Source organism: Anomalospiza imberbis, chromosome 33 (assembly GCF_031753505.1).
Source record: "Anomalospiza imberbis isolate Cuckoo-Finch-1a 21T00152 chromosome 33, ASM3175350v1, whole genome shotgun sequence".
Classification (NCBI taxonomy): Eukaryota; Metazoa; Chordata; class Aves; order Passeriformes; family Viduidae; genus Anomalospiza; species Anomalospiza imberbis.
This window is the reverse complement of record NC_089713.1, coordinates 861,890-882,310: the sequence shown is the minus strand read 5'-3', so window position 1 is coordinate 882,310 and position 20,421 is coordinate 861,890. Positions and strand designations below refer to the sequence as shown.

Below are 20,421 nucleotides of genomic sequence, written 5' to 3'. Positions count from 1 at the left end.
CCCTTGGCACAGGAACCTCTGGCTGCAGGACAATGCAGCTGCAGCTCCTGGAGTGATCTCCTACAGCTGGAACATCCCAGTGCCCACAGACCCTGTGAGTACAACTCTGAGTATTTCTGGTGCAGGGGAGGTGAAATGCTCTGACATGCTCAGGGGTTCTGATCAGTCATAGAATGTTTCCAAGACAGGCATTTTGATAAAAATGAGGAAATTACCAAAGGCTTTTTATTCTGTTTCCTACTATTGGAGAATGGCAGGGATGGAAATATAAATATTAAAGGATTATTATGAATTATTGATTATTAATTTTGACAAGTTCCTGAGACATCTGAACTGTAACTTTTAGTGACCAATAGGGTCACAGTAGATCCCTAATGTGCTTGCAGCCACTCTGCCCATGGACAGCAGCAGCATCACCTCTGCTGGAGCCATCAGGCTCAGTCTGAGCTGTCCTTTCTCCAAGCTGCAAACAGAACCTGCCCCCAGCCAGTGCCCTGCAAACAGGCAGGGTTCTGTCAGGCCAAGGAGAGTGCACAGAGATTTGGGGTCTGTGAGTGCTGGCACAGAGAGATCAGGCACAGGGAAACACCTGCAGGAGGAAAATCCCCAGGAAGCAGAGAGAAGATCAGGGAAGGAGTGAAAACAAAACCCAGAAATGCTGTGGCAGGGAGAGTTTAGAGATGTCCAGAGGATCCCCTCCAGTGCAGCCCCTCCCTCTGAACAAGCCCCCTCCCTCCTGTCCCCCCAGCCAAGCCTCTGCCCTCAGGGCCGGGGCTCCAAGGTGTGCAGCCCCTCCTGTGCAGGCAGAGCTGCAGCAGAGCCATGGGGCAGCTCTGCAGCCCCGGGCCCAGTTCCCTCTGCAGAGCACAAGGCTGGGAGCAGCTGCCCGGCACTGGGGGCTCTGGGAGGGTGCACAGCTGGCTCAGGGTGACACAGCTGTCCCCAGTGCCCGGCTCTGGGCAATGCTGTCAGTGCAGCCAGGGAAGGAGCTGCATCTCCCTGCATCCAGTGCCATCAGAAGGACACTTGGAAGTCTCCCAGAGATTTCAGTCCAAGCTGGGAGCTTCAATCCAGGATTCAAACCTGTCCTAGAGCATCTCTCAGTTATAAGGTTGATGGGGAAAGGCAGAGGTGTTCTGACACTGAAAATGCTGCTGGGTTGGTGAAATGAGCAACGTGAGTCCTTGGCTACAAATGTGGAGCTGGGCTGTGGTGGATCCATCTGCTCTTAGCAGTACCTCAGGATGCTTCAGGGGAAGCGTGGGAACCTGATCACCCTCCACCTGAGAAAGGTTAAAGCCCAGAGAAACTCTGGCCTGAATGACAGGCCATCTCCCCTCACTCGCCACTCATCAATTTGCCTCACAGAACTTGCTCTGTTCTCCCTGGAGGCAGCAGAAATGCTGAGGGCTTCTGATATCCAAGAATACCAGGAGAGACATGGGGGTTCTTAAAAAGAAAACCTCATAACTCTTAAACACAGATGAGTGTCTGGGTGTGTTTCAGGGGAGGGTGTATGGGAAATGGCTTTGGTTTTGGTTACAGGTATCTCCTCTAACTCTTCTCTGTCCTTTCTCTATGAACAGGTCCCCATGGTCAGCCACAGCCAATGTCCAACAGCAGCTCCATCAGCCACTTCCTCCTGCTGGCACTGGCAGACACGCGGCAGCTGCAGCTCCTGCACTTCTGCCTCTTCCTGGGCATCTCCCTGGCTGCCCTCCTGGGCAACGGCCTCATCATCAGCGCCGTAGCCTGCGGCCACCACCTGCACACGCCCATGTTCTTCTTCCTGCTCAACCTGGCCCTCAGCGACCTGGGCTCCATCTGCACCACTGTCCCCAAAGCCATGCACAATTCCCTCTGGGACACCAGGACCATCTCCTACACAGGATGTGCTGCTCAGCTCTTTTTTTTTGTCTTTTTCATGTCAGCAGAGCTTTCCCTCCTGACCACCATGTGCTACGACCGCTACGTGTCCATCTGCAAACCCCTGCACTACGGGACCCTCCTGGGCAGCAGAGCTTGTGCCCACATGGCAGCAGCTGCCTGGGCCAGTGGCTTTCTCAATGCTCTGCTGCACACGGCCAATACATTTTCCCTGCCTCTGTGCCATGGCAATGCCCTGGGCCAGTTCTTCTGTGAAATCCCCCAGATCCTCAAGCTCTCCTGCTCCAAATCCCACCTCAGGGAACATGGGCTCATTACAGTTAGTGCCTGTTTGGCATTTGGTTGTTTTGTGTTCATGGTTTTCTCCTATGTGCAGATCTTCAGGGCCGTGCTGAGGATCCCCTCTGAGCAGGGACGGCACAAAGCCTTTTCCACCTGCCTCCCTCACCTGGCCGTGGTCTCTCTGTTCCTCAGCACTGGTGTATTTTCCTACCTGAAGCCCCCCTCCATGTCCTCCCCATCCCTGGATCTGTCACTGTCAGTTCTGTACTCGGTGGTGCCTCCAGCCCTTAACCCCCTCATCTACAGCCTGAGGAACCAGGAGCTCAAGGCTGCAGTGTGGACACTGATGACTGGATGCTTTCAGGGACATTGAACTGCTGGCCAATTTCTGCAAATCACTTGTAATAAAAGTCATCTTTGATACTTCTTATTGGTTTCATTTTGGAGGTTCTTTTTCTTTTACTTTTTCAATATTGTCCCCAAATAAATGTCATTGTTTGTGCCATTTCTCCTTCTGTTTCTCTCCACCTTCCCTGTGGCCACAGACTGTGTCAATGAGGGGCTGCGCTCTCGGTGGCTTTAAAGGAACTCAAGGATGTCCTAGCAAAGTTTTCTGCAGAGATGCCCTTTTGTTGCCTTCTCTGGAGCTGCAGCAGCAATGTCTGTGTGCAGAGCTGGGGCAGATCAGTGCTGGCACAGCAGCTGTGCCCAGCAGCAGCAGCACTTGGTGTTGCCAGTGCTGCTCCCGTGCCCCTGCCCCGCTGCCCTGGTGGCCCTGGTGTTGCTGCAGGGCCTGAGTGCTTTCGGGGCCGGGCACAGTCCTGGGGGTGGCAGTGCCGGGGCTGCGGCAGGGACAGCCCATGGGCACTGCTGGGGCAGCGCTGATGCCTCAGGCCAGGGCCTGGGGGCTCCAGGCTCCTTGCCCAGGCTCTCTCAAGAACACGGCCAGGCCAATGCTCAGCACAGAAAACCCCCGTGAGCAGCCCCAGGCTGGCCGTGGGCAGGCTGGGGGCAAACAGCATGGCTGGTGCTCTGCAAGGGCCCTGGGGGAGACGGGAAGGAGCAGCAGAGCAGGGGCTGATCCCTCCCCAGTGCGCTGGACAGCCCAGGGCAGCGTCCCAGAGCTTCCTGATGGAGCTGCCAACAACATCCCCCCTCTGCAGCCCTGGCCTCTCCCCCAGCTCACACAGGTGCCGCATCCTTGCAGGCACAGCCACGGCAGCGCTGGCTCAGGAGCCCCTGTTTGCATTGCACACAGCAGGCGGGAGCACCCCCATGCTGCTGCTGTGGGGACATGAACCTGAGCGAGCACAAATGCCAGCAGCCCCTGGGGCCAGGAAGGGCTGGGGGATATCAGGGAAACCACTCAGCTTTGTCCTGGCCTCTGCAGTCAGCTACAAAGTTTGGGAACAACCATTGGGGAGCAGGATCATCCCACAGGTGCTGCAGGAATTGTCTGCAGGCTCCTGCAGTGCCTCATGCTGCTCCCTTGCCAGAGGCAGCCCAGGCCAGGGGGGCACATCTGGGCTGCTGTGTCTGGCTGTGGGGCTCCCTGTTCTGGGCAGTGAGGAGGGGCTGCAGAGGCTCTGCAGGACTGGCAGGATGGGCTTTGGGGCTGTGAGGAGAAGCTGAGGAACCTGGGCATCTGGAGCTTCTGAAGAGGAGGCCCAGGGCTCCTCCTGCAACTGCTCCAAGGGTGGTTTCAGAGAATCACAGAATCAGCAAGGCTGGAAAAGACCTTGGAGATCATCAAGTCCAACCTGTGCCCTGACACCGCCTTGTGTCCCCTGAGCCTCCTCTTCTCCAGGATAAACAACCCCAGCTCCCTCAGCCGCTCCTCACAGGACTTGTGCTCCTGACCCCTCACCAGCCTTGTTGCCCTTCTCTGGACATGCTCCAGCCCCTCCAGGGCCTTCCTAAATTGGGGGGCCCAGAACTGGACACAGCACTCGAGGTGCTGCCCAACCAGTGCTGAGCACAGGGGAAGAATCACTGCCCTGCTCCTGCTGGCCACACCATTCCTGATCCAGGCCAGGAGCCATTGGCCTTCTTGGCCACCTGGGCACACTGCTGGCTCATGTCCATCCTGCTGTCCATCAGTCCCTGCAGGTCCCTTTCTGCCTGGCTGCTGTCCAGCCACTCTGTCCCCAGCCTGTAGCGCTGCAGGGGTTGTTGTGGCCAAAGTGCAGGACCCGGCACTTGGACTTGTTAAACCTCACCTTGTTGGATTTGGGCCGTGGATCCAGCCTTTCCAGGGCCCTGTGCAGAGCCTTCATGCTTTCCAGAAGATCAACACCCCAAGACAATTTGGTGTTACCACGGTTCCATGAGGCCCCAGAGTGTCCCAATGGTCTCCATGATTCCATGAGGCCTCCCAGTGTCACAATGTCCCTCTGGTGTCACAAAGTCCCTTGGATCCTTGGGCCCTGCAGTGTCACAATGGCACCGTGGTGCCCCAGGGCTCTGCAGTGTCACAATGGATCCTTGGTTCCATGAGGTCTGGCAGGGCAGCAATGCTCTCCTTGGTTCCTGCTGTCTCCCACACCTCCCACTGTCAGGCTATAGAAGGACACCCGGCCGATGAAGGGGAGTGGGAGGAGGTAATAATAAAATCCCTCCCAACCCCCTCTCCCAAGCCAGGTGCCGCTTCAGATTAGGCATGATCACCTGGATCTGGAGAGTCAGCCAGATGGCTTAGAAGAAAATTATCTGCACAGTGAGCCTCCCAATTATGATTAATCTGTGAGACAGATCAGCACCTCTAACATCAAAAAGGAAAGAAGGGTAATCGTGGTGGGTGACTCCCTCCTGAGGGGAACAGAGGGCCCCATATGTCGACCAGAACCACCCCACAGAGAGGTCTGCTGCCTCCCTGGGGCCCAGGTACAGGATATCACTGACACACTGCCTGGGCTGATTCAGCCCTCTGATTATTGCCCACTGCTGATACCCCAGGCTGGCAGTGATGAGATTGAAAAGAGGAGTGTCAGGGCAATTAAAAGGGACTTTAGGGCATTGGGTCAGGTGGTTAATAGGACAGGGGCACAGACAGTCTTTTCCTCAGTCCCTTTGGAGTCGGAGAAAAATGCTGAAAGCAATAGGAGAGCTCACATTATCAACGAGTGGCTCAAGGGTTGGTGTCATTGACAAAATTTGGGATTCTTTAATCATGGGGCAACTTTTACAGCACCTGGCCTCCTTGGACCAGATGGGCTCCATCTTTCTGTGAAGGGCAGAAAAAGTTTAGCTCATGAACTGGCAGAACTTTTTGAGAGGGCTTTACACTAGCTCTGAAGGGGAAGGGGATACAGCTGGGTTGTCTGGAAGCAGGCTCGTGGGTGGTAAGCCTGAGTTAGGGGTGAAATCAGCAGCCCAGCTGAGGTGCATGTACACCAATGCACACAGCATGGGTGACAAACAAGAAGAGCTGGAGGCCATGGTGCAGCAGCAGAGCTATGATGTAATTGCCACCACAGAAACAGGGTGGGACGACTCACATGGCTGGACCACTGCACTGGATGGCTGCAAGCTCTTCAGGAGAGACAGGAAAGGGAGAAGAGGTGGAGGGGGGACCCTTTACATTAGGGAAGGGTTTTGCTGCTGTGGGTGTTGAAACTAATGATGATGGAGTTGAATGTCTATAGGTGAGACTTAGGGGGAAGGCCAACAAGGCTGACATCCTACTGGGAGTCTGTTATCAGCAACCCAGCCAGGAAGAAGTGCTGGACAGGTTATTTTTCAAGCAGCTCGAGAATGTTTCTAGATCATCAGCCCTTGTTCTTGTAGGTGACTTCAACCTGCTGGACATCTACTGGGAACTCAATACAGCTGAAAAGAGGCAGTCCGGGAAATATTTAGAGTTTGTGGAGGACAATTTTTTGTCGCAGCTGGTGAGTGAGCCCACCAGGAGAGGGACTATGTTAGATCTGTTGTTTGTAAATAGAGATGGGCTGGTGGGAGATGTGGTGGTTAGAGGTCACTTGGGGCACAGTGATCATGAAATTATAGAATTCTCAATATTTGGTGAAATGAGGAAGAACACCAATAAAACTCTTACATTGGACTTCTGGAGGGCAGACTTTGGCCTACTTAGGAGACTTATTCAGAGAGTTCCTTGGGAAGCAGCCCTTAAAAACAAAGGAGTTCAGGAAAGGTGGGAAGCTTCAAAACAGAGATCTCGATGGCACAGGAACACACTGTTCCTCTGTGCCAAAAGACAAGTCAATGAGGCAAACGTCCAGTTTGGATGGGAAAGGAGGTTTTGAAGGAACTTAGGAATAAAAGGAGGATGTGTCATCTTTGGAAGGAGGGTCAGGTCTCTCAGGAAGTAATTAAGGGGCTTGCTGGGGCATGAAGGGAAGAAATTAGGGAGGCCAAAGCTCAGTTTGAACTTAAAATGGCAGCTTCTGTAAAGGATAATAAAAAATGTTTTTATAAATATATCAATGGTAAAAGGAAGGGTAAGACCAACCTTTGTTCTTTATTAGATGTGGAAGGGAATTTAATAACTGCAGATCAGAAGAAGGCAGAAGTGCTTAACGCCATTTTTGCCACAGTTTTTAGTGACAAGACGATTTGCCTTCAGGACAACTGTCCTCCTGGGCTGGTAGATGGTGCCAGGGAGCAGAGTGGACCACTGTTATCCAAGAGGAGGCAGTCACAGAACTGCTGAGCTCCTTGGATGTTCATAAATCCATGGGACCAGATGGGATCCACCCCAGGGTGATCAGGGAGCTGGCAGATGAGCTGCCAAGCCGCTCTCCATCATTTACCAGCAGTCCTGGCTCACTGGTGAGGTCCCAGATGACTGGAAGCTGCCCAATGTGACACCCATTCACAGCAAGGGTGGGAAGGAGGATCCTGATAATTACAGGCCAGTCAGCCTGAGCTCAGTACCTGGTAAGGTCATGGAACAGTTCACACTGAGTGTCATCACACAGCACTTCCAGGATGGCCAGGGTGTCAGACCCAGCCAGCAGGGGTTTAGGAGGGCTAGGTCGTGTTTGACCAACCGGGTCTCCTTCTATGACCAGGTGACCCTCCTGGTGGATGCAGGAAAGGCTGTGGATGTTGTCTATTTGGACTCCAGCAAGGCCTTTGACACTGTCTCCCACAGCACACTCCTGGAAAAGCTGCAGCCCACGGCTGGGACAGGAGCACTCTGTGCTGGGTTCAGAACTGGCTGGATGGCCGGCCCAGAGAGTGGTGGTGAGCGGTGCTGCATCCAGCTGGGGACAGTCACCAGTGCTGTCCCTCAGGGCTCTGTGCTGGGCCAGCTCTGTTCAATATTTTTATTGACCACATGGATTAGGGGATTGAGGCTTTCATTAGTAAATCTGCAGATGACACTGAGCTGGGAGCATGTGTCCATCTGTTGGGTAGTAGGAGGGCTCTGCAGGGACACATGGAACAGTTGGAGGAATGGACAGAGTTCGAGAAGGTGAAGTTTACCAAGTCAAAGTGCCCAGTCCTGCCTTTTGGCCACAATAACCCCCTGCACAGCTCTAGGCTGGGGATGGTGTGGCTGGACAGTGCCCAGGCAGAAAGGGACCTGGGGGCACTGGTCGACAGCAGGCTGGACATGAGCCAGCAGTGTGCCCAGGTGGCCAAGAAGGCCAATGGCTCCTGGCCTGGATCAGGAATGGTGTGGCCAGCAGGAGCAGGGAGGTCATTCTTCCCCTGTTGCTGGCTCTAGTGTGCTTGGCATTCTTCCCCTGTAGTGAAACCGTACCTCGAGTGCTGTGTCCAGTTCTGGGCCCCCCAATTTAGGAGGGACATGTAGGGGCTGGAGCGTGTCCAGAGAAGGGCAACAAGGCTGGTGAGGGGCTTGGAGCACAAGTCCTGTGAGGAACAGCTGAGGGAGATGGGGTTGTTTAGATTGGAGAAGACTCAGAGGTGACCTTAGCACTCTCTACACTCCCTAAAAGGTGGTTGCAGTCAGGTGGAGGTCGGTCTCTCTCCTCACAGCAACTGACAGGACCAGAGGACAGTGTCTTAAGCTGCACCAAGGGAACTTTAGGTTGGATATTAGGAAATTTTTTTAATGGAAAGGGTGAAGAACTGGAACTGTCTGTCCAGGGAGGTGGTGGAGTCACCATCATGGGATGTGTTTAAAAAAAGACTGGATGTGGCACTCAGTGCCATGGTTTAGCTGAGGTGGTGTTAGGGCATGGGTTGGACTTGATAATCTTAAAGGTCTCTTCCAACCCATCAATTCTGTGATTGAGTGACATTACAGACCAGGTTGTGACATCATATAGTTGGCTGTCACATCACTGGTTTATTATGTGACATCACCGAGCAGGCTGTAACATCAGAGCATGCCTGTATGACATCACAGAGCAGAGCAAGCTGTGAGGTCAAAGAGTGTGCTGTGACATTATAGGGTGGCGGTGTTCCATCACTGAAGGTATTGTGACATCACAGGGTGGGTCTGTGAGTCCACAGAGGTACTGTGTGACATGCTAAGTGAGTTCTGCCATCACAGAGCAGGCTGTGACACCACAGAGCATGCTGTGACATCACAGAGGAGGTTGTGATGTCCCAAATTCGGCTGTGACATTACAGGTTGTCTGTGTGACATCACAGAACAGGCTGTGAGGTCACAGAGAAGACTCTGCCATCATAGAAAAGGGCTCTGTGACATCACAGAGCAGCTGTGTGATGTCACAGAGAAGGCTGAGACAATACAGAGTGGGTTGTGACATCACAGAGCTGACTGTGAAATCACAGAGCAGGCTGTGACATCACAGCGAGGCTGCATAACATCACAAAGGTGGCTGTGCCATCATAGAGCTGGCTGTGACATCACAGGGTGTCTGTGACATCACAGGCTGGGCTGTGACATCACAGGGCAGATTTTGTGATATCACAGAGCAGACTGGGACCTCAAAGAGCAGGGTGTGACCTCACAGGACACCTGTATGAAATCACAGGTGGCCTGTTACATCTCAGAGTGGGCTGTGTGACATCACAGGAGCTGTGTGACATCACAGGGGCTGTGTGAGGTCACTGGGGAGGTCACTCCACCCCAGCCCCTCTCCCAGTTCCCCCAGAGAAGTCCAACGCTGCTCGTGCACAGCGGGGTCCCCTGTCCCCCCGGGTCCCCCCGCCCCCGGTGCCGCAGCCTCCCCCAGAGGATGTTCCACGAGATCGACCCCAGAGCCTGACACGGGGACGGGGGCTGGGGCTGTGGGGGGTGGGACAGGGGGACAGGGACCCCCCGGCAGCGTCCCCGTGTCCCCCAGGGCCAGAGCCTGGGCCAGGGCTCCTTCACCCTGTTACCAATGAGGGCTTGAGAGCGCTGAAAAAATTCCCAGCAAGGGATCAGCAAAAACCAGATTTAATATTAAGCGACAGCACCACAAAGTTCCTTGGCAAGAGTCACTCTGCTCCTGGAGCCGTTGTGATGGTTGCTCGCCATGGAAACCTGCCCTGGCCCCTTGCTCAGGGCTGCTGTCACTGCCCAGAGCCAGAGGGGATCCCTTGCTGGGGGCTTGTGCCATGGCCACCTGCCCTGTGCCACGCTGGCCGGTCAGGCGCCGCGGAACCAGCAGCAAACGCCAGGGCCAGGGCCAAAGGCCAGGTCAGCCAGACAGAAAGGGGCAGTGCTGGGCACTGTTTCCATGGCAGCCCTCACTGGGGGTGACACCTGGGTCACCTGTCCTGGCAGTTGCCATGGAAACCCAGCTCATTGGGAATACAAGGGTGGACAGAGGTTTTAGTAGGGCCTGGCACAACGGGACAAAGGGGGGTGGTTTTAAACTAAAGGAAGGGAGGTTCAGATAAGAACAGATAAGGAGGAAATTTTTGATGATGACATTGGTGATACACCAGGACAGGTTCCCAGAGAGGTGGTCAGTGCCCCATTCCTAGAAACATTCAAGTCCAGCTGGGACAGGGCTCTGAACAACCTGATCTGGTGAAAGATGTCCCTGCTCATGGCGGGGTTTGGATGAGATGAGCACTGCAGAGCTCTTCCCATCCAAACCATTCCAGGACTGCATGGGCAGAAGGGGCTGCTCAGTGCACTCCATCCATTGCCTTGACTCCTCATGGTCTCTGCTGGACCCCACATCCCACAGCCAAACCCAGCCCCTTCTCTGCCTTTCCTCCCCCTGCCCCAGGGGCTGGCACAGCCAGGGGGGCACAGGTGACCTTTGGGCTTTGCAGGGCTCAGGCACAAGGGCCGTGGCAGAGTCAGGGCTGAGGTCACACTCTGTGGGCTGGGGCAGAGCCCAGCCAGAAATGAGCCCTGAGGCAGCAGCTCTGCAGTGCTGGCCACCAGGCCGGCTTGCCAAGGGAGGCTTCTGGCCATGCCCTGCAAGCAGCTGCTGCTGCCAAGGCGCCTTTGGTGCCTCAGGCTCTCCCGGGCACAGCTCCCAGCACGGCACTCTGCCCTTGTGCCCGAGGCCCTCCCTGTGCTGGGGCTGGCCTGGGGCTTTTCCTGCAGCAGGACCTGCCCTGCTCCTGGCACAGGAAAAGCAGTTCCTGCTGGAGCAGGAGGCTCTGCCTGCAATGGGCTCAAACCACTCCCGCAAGGCCCTGTTTGCAAAACCCCAGTCGGAAATGAAGGAGGGGGTCACGCTGCCGTTGGGGTGAATAATGCTGAAACCAGCCTGTCTCCTCCATCCCAAAGTTCCACATCCTCAGAGGGAGCTGAAGCCGTGGCAGGGCTGGAAAAATCCCCAGAGAAAGGAACAACCAAGTGACACCACTGAGAGCTCCTGCAGAGCTGCTGAGCTGGCCCAGCCTAGGCACATCTGACTGGCAAGGCAGCACTTCAGACTAGAAAAGCCCCATCCAAATTTTAATGGCAGCGTCTCCTGGCATTTCCCTTCTTGGGGGCTGTGGAGATTCCTCCCTGCAGTGAGGACACCCCTCAAGGTCACTGCTCCAGGCTGAGCCAGAGATTTGCCCATGGTGGTTGGTCGGGGGGAGTGACATCAATCTCTGCTTAAGAACTGGTTTTTGTTTAATACAATTGCTTCAAAATTGCTTCCTGTTTCAGCCTGAGTGTCCCTGCAAGATCAGGGCATCTTTCAGGCAGTTCCAGAAGCTCAGGGATCTCATTTCATGAGGAATCTGGGATGCAAATGGCCTTGTAAGAAGGACAAAAGCAGAAGCAATGGACTAGAAATAATTTGAAAAAATTACCCTTCTTCCAGACAAAGTCCACCAAGTCATTCCCTGCATTTCTCCTTTTCAAATCCTTTCCGTCACCTACTCTCAGAGGTCTAGCCTGTTCTGGTGCTTTTCATGAACTGACTGTGCTCTTGATTTATACCAGCGCAGGAGATGTAGAATCACCCAACCTGAACACAGAAACAAACCCCCTCTGTCCCATTTTCATGTTCTAGATCACTTTCCAGGTGTCCATGGAGATGTGGGAATGATTATCACACAACTCTCCATTTCTGGCTGCGGGCTCTGGAGATTCCTTCTCTGCATTCAGTCAGGCTTGTATTCCCTAACAAGTCCTGGTTCCACCTCCTGTTTCCCAAGGCTGGAACAGTCACAATGAAAACCTCACCAATGGCACAACTCCCCAGCTCACCAGGAAAAGAAAGGACAAGCTGTCAAGTTCTCCAAACCTTTGTCCTGCTTGGCTGCAAGAGTCCTGCTGCACTCCCGCTGTGGAAAGCCAAGAGAAGCTGCAGGTGGTGGCACATCTTGTGACAGGAGCTCAACCTGGTTCTCCAGGAAAGGTTCTTGAGAAGAGCAAACAGGACTGTGGAAAAGATTCCTGGAAAACTGAAACAGCTTTCCAGAAGTGAAATGAAAATTGAAAGAAACAGTCCAAGATGTTTTCCTCTATTTATTTCTCTGCTCCCTTTTTCCATCCTGCATTACTTCTCCATCCAATTAATTCCAAATGCATCTCACCTCTAAGATCAGTGACTTAGTGAGTTCTAGACACTCTAAAGTACCATGAGCCACACAGTTTGCCTTCCAGTTTTTGCTGGAAAGCAACGCTGGAGCCATAAGTGCAGGACCAGGACCAGGGAATCCTCCAGCCAGGGAATGTGCCCCGACAGGGTTTGATACTCAGCGGGGACAATGCACAGCAGCGACCGAGGAGATACCTCTGCCCCCGTGCAGGAGTCCAGACTCTGGATCTGGGCTGAACACGGCAAAGTTCCCGTGTTTGGACAGGCTCAGGGGCTGCCCCCGGGGAGCGGGGGGCTGGGCGTGGGGGTGAGCGGCCAACGGAAAAACGGACACAGGGACAAACGGCCCCGGAGCTTCAGTTGCAGCAGCAGCAGCAGCGGCGGCAGCAGCAGCGGCAGCAGCAGCAGCCAAAGCAGTGATTTTGTCGACTCCCTCTTGTTACTCCTCTCCCTGTCCCACTGTCCCGCACCGTCTCCCGCTCTCCCTTTCCCGCTGTCCCCTCCTCTCCCAGTCTCTCTCTCCCCATTCCCGGCCGGGCCATGCCCCCGGCCCGCCCCCGGCTCCGGGCGGGGCTGCCCCATCCCCGCCCCCGGCCGTCCCGCCGGGGTCTCGCCTCCGCCCGGCTCTGGCCGTGCTGGCGGTGGCGCTTCTGGGCGGGCATCGGTGCCTGGGGCTGGGGCAGCATCGCCTCGCTCTGGCTCCGCCTGGCCCGAGCCTGGCCCCGGCCCCGGCTCCTCCCGGGCCCCGCGGAGGACACACGCGGCGCGGCCGCTGCCGCCGCCTCCGCTGCGGCTTCCCCGGCCCGAGCTCCGCCGCTCGGCAGCGCGGCCGCCGCCCCCGAGCCGCCGCTGTCCCGTTGCCGGGAGCGAACGCCTGGGGAGGGCCGGCCCGGGGCGGTCGGGGGGCGCTCGGGGGCCGCTCCTGGCCCCGGGCCGAGCGCTGACAGCCGCGTCCCGCCCGCAGGGAAGGCGCAGCAGGGCCTGCAGGAGCGGTACCGGCTGGGTTCGCTGCTGGGCAGCGGCGGCTTCGGCAGCGTCTTCGCGGCCACGCGGCGCTCGGACGGCGCCCCGGTGAGCGGCGGGGCCGGCGGCGGGTGGAGGAGGAGGAGGAGGGGAACGGGAGGAGGAGGAGGAGTAGAGGGAGGGGGAGGAGGAGGGAAGGGGGGGGGAAGAGGAGGAGGAGGGGGGGGGAATGGGGCTGGGGCTGCGCAGGGCGGGTGGCGAGCTCAGCCCGCTGCTGCTCTTGGCTTGCAGGTGGCCATCAAAAGGGTGCCAAGGAACCGCGTCCGGCACTGGGGCGAGCTGGTGAGTGAGCGGGGCCAGCGGCAGAAGCCGGGCCGTGCCGGGCGGGGATGAGCCGAGGCCCGGCAGGGTGGGAGCCACCAGGACGCCTCGAGGGAGAGCGGGCGTGGGGCCAGCGCAGGGCACAGAGCACCCGGGCTGGGTGAGGGGCTCCCGATCCCCGGCACGGCATCAGCCCCACTGATGGCATCGTGCTCCTCCCGCAGCCCGACGGCACCAGCGCACCCCTGGAGATCGTGCTGCTGGACAAGGTGTCCACTGGCTTCCCCGGTGTCGTCCAGCTGCTGGAGTGGCTTGAGCTCCCCAACGACATCTTGATCGTGCTGGAACGCCCAGAGCACTCTCAGGACTTGCACAATTTCATTTGGGCACGGGGGTTCCTGTCCGAGGAGGTGGCACGGGATCTGTTCCGCCAGGTGCTGGAGGCCGTGCAGCACTGCACCAGCTGTGGGGTCCTGCACAGGGACATCAAACCACAGAACATCCTGGTTGACCTGGCCACCGGGCAGGCCAAATTGATCGACTTTGGCTGTGGCACCTACCTGCAAGACACAGCCTACACTCGCTTTGCAGGTGAGCCCATGCAGGGGTGTGCTCTCGGTCCTGGCATCTCATGGCCCAACATCTCACAGCCCAAGCTGGGTGTGGCAGCGGGGATTCTCCCTTTTGCTGCCCTTCGTGGCACTGAGATTTCAGCTGAGTTGCGTTTGAGCAGGGCTGGGTGGGGAGCCAGCTTCCAGCCCTGCTGGCAGCCTTTGCCCACCACTCTGGGCAGGACTGGGGCTGGGTCTGGGGCAGCCAGCCCAACAAAAACACGGGTGGGTGGGGGTAGCAGAGAGGGGGGCCGTAACCTGTGTCCCAGCTGGTTTGGTGTGCAGGTGAGAAAGGGCTTGGACTGCTCCACTCACCTGGTTTGTTTTGGATTCATGATGTTTTTGGGCAGTGCAGGCAGGGAGGATGAAGGCATGGTTTTCCCAAGCACTGGGTGGGTTTTTCCTCCTCATGGTCGGGCCTTGCCAGGACTTCTGCTGCCCTCTTCCAACCCCAGTGGCTTCTTTTCCAACCCCAAGTCTGTACACAAGTCCCAGGTGCTGGCGAGAGGGCAGCGGTCACCCCGTGTGCCACTGGGGCAGCCCCCACACGCCCAGGGATGCTGGGGCCAGGCTCTGGGAGCAGCAGCATCCCCCTGATGAACCCCATCTGTATTCCACAGGAACACGGTCATACAGGCCCCCGGAATGGACTCACTTTAGATTTTACTACGGCAAGCCAGCTACCATCTGGTCCCTGGGCATCCTGCTGCACCAGATGGTCTGCAGGGAGCAACCCTTCAGGAGGAGCCAGAACATCAGCTGGGACCATCAGCTCTCGCTGCCACGACGGCTCTCTCAAGGTGGATCCTCATCTCTGGCCACGGGGGCAGTGCTGGGAGACAGCAGCAGCTCGTGAGCATCCCGCTCTGGCAGCTGCTGAGGAGGTGGCACATGTCCTGCTCTCCTGCTCTCCTCCAAAACAGGGAATTGATGGGGAAGTTTAGGCCCAGCTCTGAGCACATCCAGCATGGCCTGGGCACGGGAATAGTGGGGCAAAGCCAACAGGAGCCTTCTCCAGCTGACCGGCGGGTTCTGGTTTCTCTGCCCAGAGTGCCAAGATGTGATCAGGCGGTGTTTATCCATGTTGCACTCGGACAGGCCCTCGTTAGAAGAGCTGTTCTGTGATCCCTGGCTGCAGGATATTGATCGGCCCTAGAAGAAGGGAGAGAGCCACAGGCACACTTTGATGCAAGGCCCTGGTAAGTTGCAGCTCCACACATGCCTTGGCAATCAGAAGCAAAGGAACCCAGACATTTTGTCCTGCCTGTGTCACTGCCCAGGGGTCATCAGATGGGAACATGCAGCCCTTGTGCTGGAGCTGAGCTGCTCTGCCCAGCACTGGTGGCCGCCATCTGAGCTGATTTTGCTTGTCCTGATTCCCTGACAGCTGGGGCCCTGGGCAGAACCCAGACAGCCTGGGCTCACCGCCAGGGAAGGAGAAGGAGCCCCTGGAGGAGCTGACCAGGTGGGGCTGCTGCTGCTGGGGACAGCGAGGATGACATCAAGGATGACAACCTCTTCCTCCACCTGGCCACCGGCAGCTGAGGATGATGGACTTCGATTCTGGCACCTTCTCCAAAGCCAGGCTCCACAGGGAATTAGCAGGTGAGTCCACACGCAGAGGGATGCTCCCAGATTTGGGCTTTGCACAGCCTGGCCAGGAACCAAAGGTTCCCCCTTTGCTGGGGCAGATGCAGCTGATCCTTCAGTCGGCTGCCAGGCTGCTTTTGGCAGGGCTGGGGGATGGGCTGGGGTGGTGATGAAATGGGAGTGGGCTCCTGGCCCTGCCAACAGCCCCCAGCACCCACCGTGCCCCGGGCTGGGGCTGGGGCAGCCAGCCCGACACAAACAAACCCCCATGGTGGGAGCAGAGGTGGGACTCCAGAACCTGTGCAGGGGCTGCTTTGCTTTGCAGGGAAGGAAGGGCTTGGGCTGCTCCACTGCCCCTGTTTGCTTTGGGATCACCGTTATTTTGGGGGGCAGTGCAGGGGGGAAGGGAGAAAGCCTGGGCTTCCCTCACCTGTGGGTGGGTTTTTCCCTGGCATGCAGGGGTTGGGCCTTCCTCAAGTCCCTGACAGTAATATGATTTTTGACCTTTTTTCTTGTTCCCCTTTTTGTCTGTAATCTATTTTCAATAATTTGTTGTGTGTTTTTCTAGAGGAAGCATTCTAGCTGGGGTCCAGTCTGGATCAGGAAGTGCTTGGGAGCAGCTGTGGCGTGGATGGGCCGTGCCCTTGGAGAAGGCTGAGGACATGGTTTGGGACCAGCTTTTCTTCCAGCGGGGGATGGCGTCAGGTGGGTCCCGTCTGCTTGGCATGGTGGGATCAGAGCTTTGGGGAGATGGCAGCGAGCACGGGAGCATCCTGCTCTGGGCAGCTGCTGAGGGCTGGATGTGCCGTGGCTGGCTGCAGGCTGGGCACATGTCCTGCCCTCCTGCTCTGCTCCCAAAGGCAGCAGGGATGGGCAGCTCTGGGCACAGCTCTGGGCACGGCCAGCATGGCCTGGGCACCGCGGGCGGCTGGGACAAGGGGACAGGAGCCTTCAGCTGACGGGCGCTTTCTGGTTTCTCTCCTTGCAGCCGGGCTCTGCGGGTGCTGAGGCTGCTCTGGGCTCTGCCAGGGCTCTGCTGGAGCTCAGCACCGGGCCGCAATCAGCCAAAGAAGAAATGGGGTGACCTGCAGCACAGACCTGCTGGAGCATTTCAGCAACACAGCTCAAGGTTGCAGAGTGTACACCTCCCAGGGAAAACATGACACCACCCCAAAATAAACTTGTTCAATAGCTTCTGAAATGAAATCAATCTGGGATGACCCCAAATGACATTTTGCAGCCTGCTCAAGCTGCCCTTCTCTGCCCTTCTCTGAACAGTTCTGTCCCCCACCTGCCTTGTACTTCCCAACTGCTCCCTCTTGTCCCCCAGTGAGTTCCCAGCCCATGGCAGTCTCCACCACACTGTTGCCTTCCTTGATGCCCCTCACCACGAGGAAGGCTGAGCCCCAGGCTTAGGGACTCATCCTGTCATGGGCTGAGGAGCAGCAATGTCTCAGAGGTCCAGTGGGATTTTAGTGTCATTCAGAGCTGCTCTCCAGCCCTCAGCTCTCCTCACTGCTGAGTTCCCACTCCCTTTTTATTTGTCCTTGCAGCAGGATGAGCTCTGTGAATCCCCTTGAGCCTCCCCACTCTTCCCAGCCCACGCACCCACCTCAGTTAGGCTGAAGCTGCAGCTTCTCTGTCTCCTCTGGCACACCAGTCCAGTCCCCTGTGCGGGGAGCCCCAGCCCCAGAGCACAGCACTCAGCAGTGCACTCCGGGCTGGAGCAGCTGCCCTGCAGCCCTGGCTTGGCTGTTTGTGGCAAGGGAATGCTCCCTGTTTGCAGCTGTCCCTGCAGGATGGCCCCAGGGCAGAGCCCAGCCAGGCTCCCACTGCAGCCCCTGAAGCATGGGGCAGACAGTGGTCCCAGAGCTGAGGTTCACAGGGAGCACCCAGAGCTGTTGCTTGCAGTCAGTGTTGGCAAATGTTGTGTTCTCATCTCCTTCAGCCTGTGGGGAAAGCCACCTGTGCTGCAAGGCCTGTGTGTGCCAGGCCTGTGTGTGCCAGGGGCTCTTGGATGTCTCTGTACCCATGGACAGAAGGCTCTGTGTGTGCCAGGGGCTCTTGGATGTCTCTGTATCCATGGACAGAAGGCTCTGTGTGTGCCAGGGGCTCTTGGATGTCTCTGTACCCATGGACAGAAGGCTCTGTGTGTGCCAGGGGCTCTTGGATGTCTCTGTACCCATGGACAGAAGGCTCTGTGTGTGCCAGGGGCTCTTGGATGTCTCTGTATCCATGGACAGAAGGCTCTGTGTGTGCCAGGTGCTCTTGGATGTCTCTGTACCCATGGACAGAAGGCTCTGTGTGTGCCAGGGGCTCTTGGATGTCTCTGTACCCATGGACAGAAGGCTCTGTCTGTGCCAGGGTTTCCATAATGTCTCTGTGCCCATGGGTATGGAATAGCATGGGTCCTGAATGTGTCAGTCCCGTTGCTTGCACGCTCCTTCCTTTGTATTCAAGACACATCCACGCACAGATTCATGTACAGATACATTAAAATGTCAGGGAGGGACAGAGATTTCCCACAGAGCTCTAACTTGGGCATAACTCACCTTTTAGCTGGTGGCCAGGGGAATTTTTTCCCAACTCTGTGTGAGAAGGTGTCCAGGAGCTGAAGGAGCAGCATTTAGAAGCAGTTTCAGGATTTCTAGGCAGGAAGTGGAGCTGACCACATAACTCGCCATATTCATCAGGATGTGCTGCTGGTTCTTTGGGAATATGGCCCAATGGAGACACGAGCCTCGGAAAAATCCCAGCTCTCTGTGGGTTTGTGCAAAGGGGGAGCAGCAGAAACACTTTGTGTCTGCTCTGGGGACACAAGGCCCAAGGATCTGCAGTGGCAGAGGGCGACCTGGGCTGGTGGCAGGCGAAGTCCTGGTTCATGACATCCCAGAGTGGCACAGGACAAAGCTCCAAGCCCTCCCAACCCCACTGATGAAGTCTTTGTGATGCTGCGCATCCTATAGGAAAAGCTGCTGTCACACAATACACTGGGATTTGTAAGTTTCATTTTCAATACTTTAGGTCAAAGTTTCAAACTGCAATATTTTTGTTCTCAAGACACAGTCGTGCACAATTCATCTCTCATCCTCCTATTGCTTCAACTCCAATTAAAAAAAAAAAAATCTTAATATTGGAAACAAAACCCAAAGTCTTTAAAATGGATGCTGATGTCAGTCCGTAAGATGGATCCAGGCATGAGAACATGCACAAAGTATATGAGTTCTCCCTTTAAAAAGATCAGTTACCTCTTAATCCAAAGTTTAAGAAGATTTCACTACACATTTGTTTCTTTTTTTTTCTCTTTAATATTTTTCTCGGGTTTTTTTTCTTTTTTCTTTTTCTTTTTAAGAAGATAACACATTCTGAAAAAGAAATGTTCAGCAAAATGAGATATATTTCTGATAAATAATGAAAATATTTACTCCTCTGTTTGCTTTTCTCTGGATATCCCGATGTAAAAAATCTAGCAGATATGAGCAGAGGTGTAAAGTGTTTGCTTTGGTCTAAGCTGGAGTTCAGCACTGCTGACATCCTGCTCCAGCCAAGAGTTGCAGAATTCTTTTGCACACCTCGAGCCATGTGTTTGCAGGCACAGCACCTGCAGAGCTGACACACCAGTGCACGTGAATAACTCTGTTACTCCCTCACAGAATTTGGGCTCTGCCCCAGAACGAGGTGCTCCAGCCCTTGGCTCCTGGTTCCCGTGGGGAGCAGCTCCCTTCCCTCTGGCTGAGCTGCTCAGGCAGAGCCCGGCAGCTCCTGGCCCTGCAGGGCTGAGGCTTTTCCCCGTGGCTGGGCACAGACGGATGGAGCAGCACTGCTGGACACGGGGGCACACAGAGGGACCAGCAGCAGCTGCCTTTGGCCACCTGAGGCTCCAAGGCCCAAACTCAGAGCAGACAGGGCTGGAAGAGACTCGCAGGCTCCCTGCTGGCTCTGCTGCCCCACTTGTGCCCACCTGGGAGCCCCCAGGGCCAGCAGGGACTTGAGATGGCAGCCCTGGGCTCCTGGAGCTTGTGCAAGGAACGGAGCTGGGGACTCCCTGTCCATGGGGAGCTTCCAGATGGAAAAGGCTGCTGTGCCCAGGCAGCTCCAAGGGCAGAGAAAGGAGGGTCTCGACCCCTGGATCTGTGCCAGTCCCACAGTCCTGGGCAGCAGCCACTGAGCCCTGGGGGAGCAGAGGGCACAGCAAGAGGGACAAAAGCAGGCAAGGTCAGAGACTGGAGAGAGCCAGACCCGGCAGCAGGAACAGCTGCTCCATTGCACTCTTGGAGAAAGCTCTTGGCTGGTTCCAAGCGCTGAAAGGCGTGCAGGGCAGAGAGGAGGCCACAACAAACACTGCTCCTGTTTCCACAGCCTCCCCTCTCCGTGTCCCAGAAGGAATTGGATGGACTGCGTTCTTCTCTCCGAGTCGTCCGGTTCAGCAGAAGCAGCTGAGCACCAGGAGCTGAAGGAGCTAAAGCCTCAGGCCACAAGAGCTGGGCCTGAGGAGACTTTGTGAGCAAATGAATGCTGCTAACATGGACCTGGCTGAATGCAGCAGATGGAATCATGGAATTGTTATGTGTATTTTAGATAATTCGTGCTTGTGAGAAATAGATGTATGAAAAATGTTATATTGATAAGAAATATTCTGTAAGTTTTTTTAAGCACCCCACCAAGGACGGGAAGGTTGCTTCACAGTATTTCAAACCCGCAGCTGGCAGCAGGGAGAAAAGGACCTAATTTGCAAACGAATGGACGTGGCTGGCTCGGAGATGGGTGATTTTCAGCACTGGTGGGTTCCTTTGTCTCCCTGGTGCTACACTGCAGCTCCTGGCATGTAGATGTTAGCAAAAAGGATTCTCTTTGAGGAAAGATCTAATACTCAGATC

At 56.1% G+C, this 20,421-nt stretch overlaps 3 protein-coding genes across 3 annotated transcripts in view; 2 read left to right on the top strand and 1 right to left on the bottom strand.

The window, feature by feature from the left end:
- The window catches only part of LOC137463965 (zinc finger protein 208-like), a 1,270,300-nt gene that overhangs the window by 480,230 nt on the left and 769,649 nt on the right, over positions 1-20,421 (top strand). The window lies entirely within an intron of this gene.
- LOC137463966 (zinc finger protein 271-like) overlaps positions 1-20,421 on the bottom strand; it is a 1,077,684-nt gene that overhangs the window by 488,672 nt on the left and 568,591 nt on the right. The window lies entirely within an intron of this gene.
- On the top strand, positions 1,778-15,310 carry LOC137463988 (olfactory receptor 14J1-like; the record flags this gene model as incomplete). The annotated part of the gene is made up of 5 exons (XM_068175322.1): positions 1,778-2,502; positions 5,933-6,059; positions 13,568-13,934; positions 14,575-14,754; positions 15,291-15,310. Coding segments are annotated over 5 exons (1,419 nt in total), but the record flags the coding sequence as incomplete, so codon positions are not given.